This window comes from Eimeria acervulina, genomic scaffold, assembly GCF_000499425.1.
Source record: "Eimeria acervulina Houghton genomic scaffold, Eah_scaff574, whole genome shotgun sequence".
Lineage (NCBI taxonomy): Eukaryota > Apicomplexa > Conoidasida > Eucoccidiorida > Eimeriidae > Eimeria > Eimeria acervulina.
Window position 1 is genome coordinate 6,010 of NW_013549715.1, and position 2,500 is coordinate 8,509.

At 58.9% G+C, this 2,500-nt stretch overlaps 1 protein-coding gene across 1 annotated transcript in view; it reads left to right on the top strand.

Annotated features, from left to right (window-relative positions):
- EAH_00043230 (leucine rich repeat family protein, putative) overlaps positions 1–2,500 on the top strand; it is a gene marked incomplete at both ends in the record, with an annotated part of 6,045 nt that overhangs the window by 2,257 nt on the left and 1,288 nt on the right. The window contains 2 exons of the mRNA XM_013394985.1: positions 1–135; positions 378–2,500. The exon at positions 1–135 is cut by the window's left edge and continues 245 nt beyond it; the exon at positions 378–2,500 is cut by the window's right edge and continues 495 nt beyond it. Of these exons, the coding sequence (XP_013250439.1) occupies positions 1–135; positions 378–2,500 (2,258 nt within the window). The remainder of the gene's footprint in view (positions 136–377) is intronic.

Below are 2,500 nucleotides of genomic sequence, written 5' to 3' on the forward strand. Positions count from 1 at the left end.
GAGCGAGCAGCAGCAGCAGCAGCAGCTGCTGCTGCTGCTGCTGCTGGAGACGCCAGCAGCAGCTGCGACTTCGATCTGCAGCAGCAGCAGCTCGATCGCCTCTGGCGGCAGCTGAGGCCTCAGCCTGCTACCCGAGTATCCTAAACCCTAAACCCTAAACCCTAAGCCCTAAACCCTAAACCCTTGTTCATGCCTCCGGTGTACGCTCAGTATGCCGCAGCGGAGCAGAGAGGGGGCTGAACCCCCTCCATTGTGTATGCTGCAGCAGCTGCAGCTTCTGCTGATGTTGCTGCTGCTGCTCTGTGCTGTTTCTCTTGCTGCTGCTGCTTGCTGCTGCTGTATTGGTTTTGCTGCTGCTGCTGCTGCTGTGGCTGCAGGGCGTCTCGTGGGGCGGTGCCTGCGGACTTCGTGCTGCAGCACGGCGAGCAAAGGCAGCAGGCGCAGCAGCAGCAGCATCAGCAGCAGCACCTTCAGCAGCAGCAACAACAGCAGTAGCAGCAGCAGCTCCAGCAGCAGCAGCAGCAGCAGCTCCAGCAGCATTGACTCTCCATCAGGCCCGTGAGGTCTCAATAGTGGTAGAGGCGTGCAGCACTCAAGCAAACCCTGCAGCGGCGAGAGCAGCAGCAGCAGCAGCAGCAGCAGCAGCAGCAAAGGCGGAAGAAGCAAAGACTGCAGCAGCAACAGAGACGGGAGAGGAGCCATTAGAGACGAAAAGCAACAAGAGTTTCGCGCTGCAGGTGACAGGCTGCAGCACTAAAAGAGAAGCAGCAGCAGCAGCAACAGCAGCAGCACCAACAGCAGCTGCAGCAGCAACAACAGCAGCACCAACAGAAGCAGCAGCAGGTCCAGCACCGGAAGCACCAACGGCAGCAGCAGCAGCAGCAACAGATCCAGCACCGGAAGCACCAGCAGCGGCAGCAACAGCAGCAGCAGCAGCAGCAGCAGCAGCAGCAGCAGCAGCTGGGAGAGACAGCTCGTCTTTGCTGCTGTCGACCATACAACAACTACCAGAGGAATCACATGCTGCTCTGCATGCAATAACAGCAATGGAGCTGCTGCAGTATCTTGCTGCTCTCCCAGATACCCCAACAGCAGCAGCACCAGCAGCAGCAGCAGCAGCAGCAGCAGCAGCAAGCGCAGATGCAGCTGCTGCTCCCGCTGCCAAGGTGGACCTCTCAAATTCATCGCCGCGCTTAAATACAGCAGCAGCAACACCAGCAGCAGCAGGAGCAGAAGCAGCAGCAGCAGCAACAGCAGCAGCAGAAAAAGCCAGTGGGAAGGCGTCGGAGGGCCTCATCAGGGACGCCGAATCAACGCTGTGCTGCAGCAGCAGCAGCAGCAGCACCAATACAAGCAGCAGCACTGGCAGCAGCAACAATACAAACAACAGCGATAGCAGCAGTAGCAGCAATAGCAGCAGCAGCAGCAGCAGCAGCAGCAACTGTCCCTGTTTGAGAGGTACTGCAGGTGATGCTCTGGAAGTCGCTCGTCTCGCGTTGCAGCTGCTGCAGCAGCAACATGCTGTTTCTGCTGCTGCCGTTGATGCTGCTGCTGCTGCTACTGATGGGTGCAGAAGCCCCCAGTCCAATGTAAGAGTAGCAGCAGAAGCAGCAGCAGCAGCAGCAGCAGCAGCAGCATCGATGACAGGGGGAGCAGCAAAAGTAGAGACAGATACACCCGCACCACCACAGGCTTCCAGTCAGCAGCAGCAGCAGCATGAGCAGCAGCAGCAGCAGCAGCAGCAGCAGCAGCAGCAGCAAGAGGCACTGGATCACTTAAAGCGCCAGCTTGCTGCGTATTCCGACGAAGTGGAGGAGCTGCGGCAGTTGCTGCAGCATCACCAGCAGCAACAGCAGCAGCAGCGGCAGCAGCAGCAGGAGCAGCAGGCAGCAGCAGCAGCGCTGCAGCAGCAGCAGCAGCAGCTCGTGCAGCAGCTGCAGCAGCTGCAGGAGGAGAGAGATGAGGCATGGAGTCGTGTAGAGGAGTTGCAGGAAGAGACAGCGCTGCAGCAAGACGAACTTGCTGCAGCAAACCGGCAGCAGCTGCTGCTGAGAGAGAGACACGAGCGGAGCACGAAAGAGCAGCAGCAGCAGCAGCAGCAGGACCTGCAGCAGCAGCGACGCCGACATCAGCAGCAGCTGCAGCAACTTGAGAGGGCTTTTAGTGCTTCTATAACAGAGGTCAAGGAGGCAGCAAGGCGGCAGCAGCAGCAGCAGCAACTGCTGCTGCAGGAGGCTCTACAGAAGCTGCAGCAGCAGAAGAAAGAGCAGGAGAAAGAGCGGCAGCAGCAGCAGGAGCAGCGAGAGCAGCAGCAGCAGCAGCTGCAGCAACTGCAGCAAGCGCTGCGGCAAACCAGCCGCAAGAACGCCGAATTAAACAAAGTGGTGCACCTAGCAGCAAAAGAAGAAAATGCATTTGAATTGTCTCTCAGCAAGATGACAAACAAGCTGCAGCGAGCAGTAGAGGAGGCTCAGGTGCTGCAGCGGGACAAGCAGCAGCT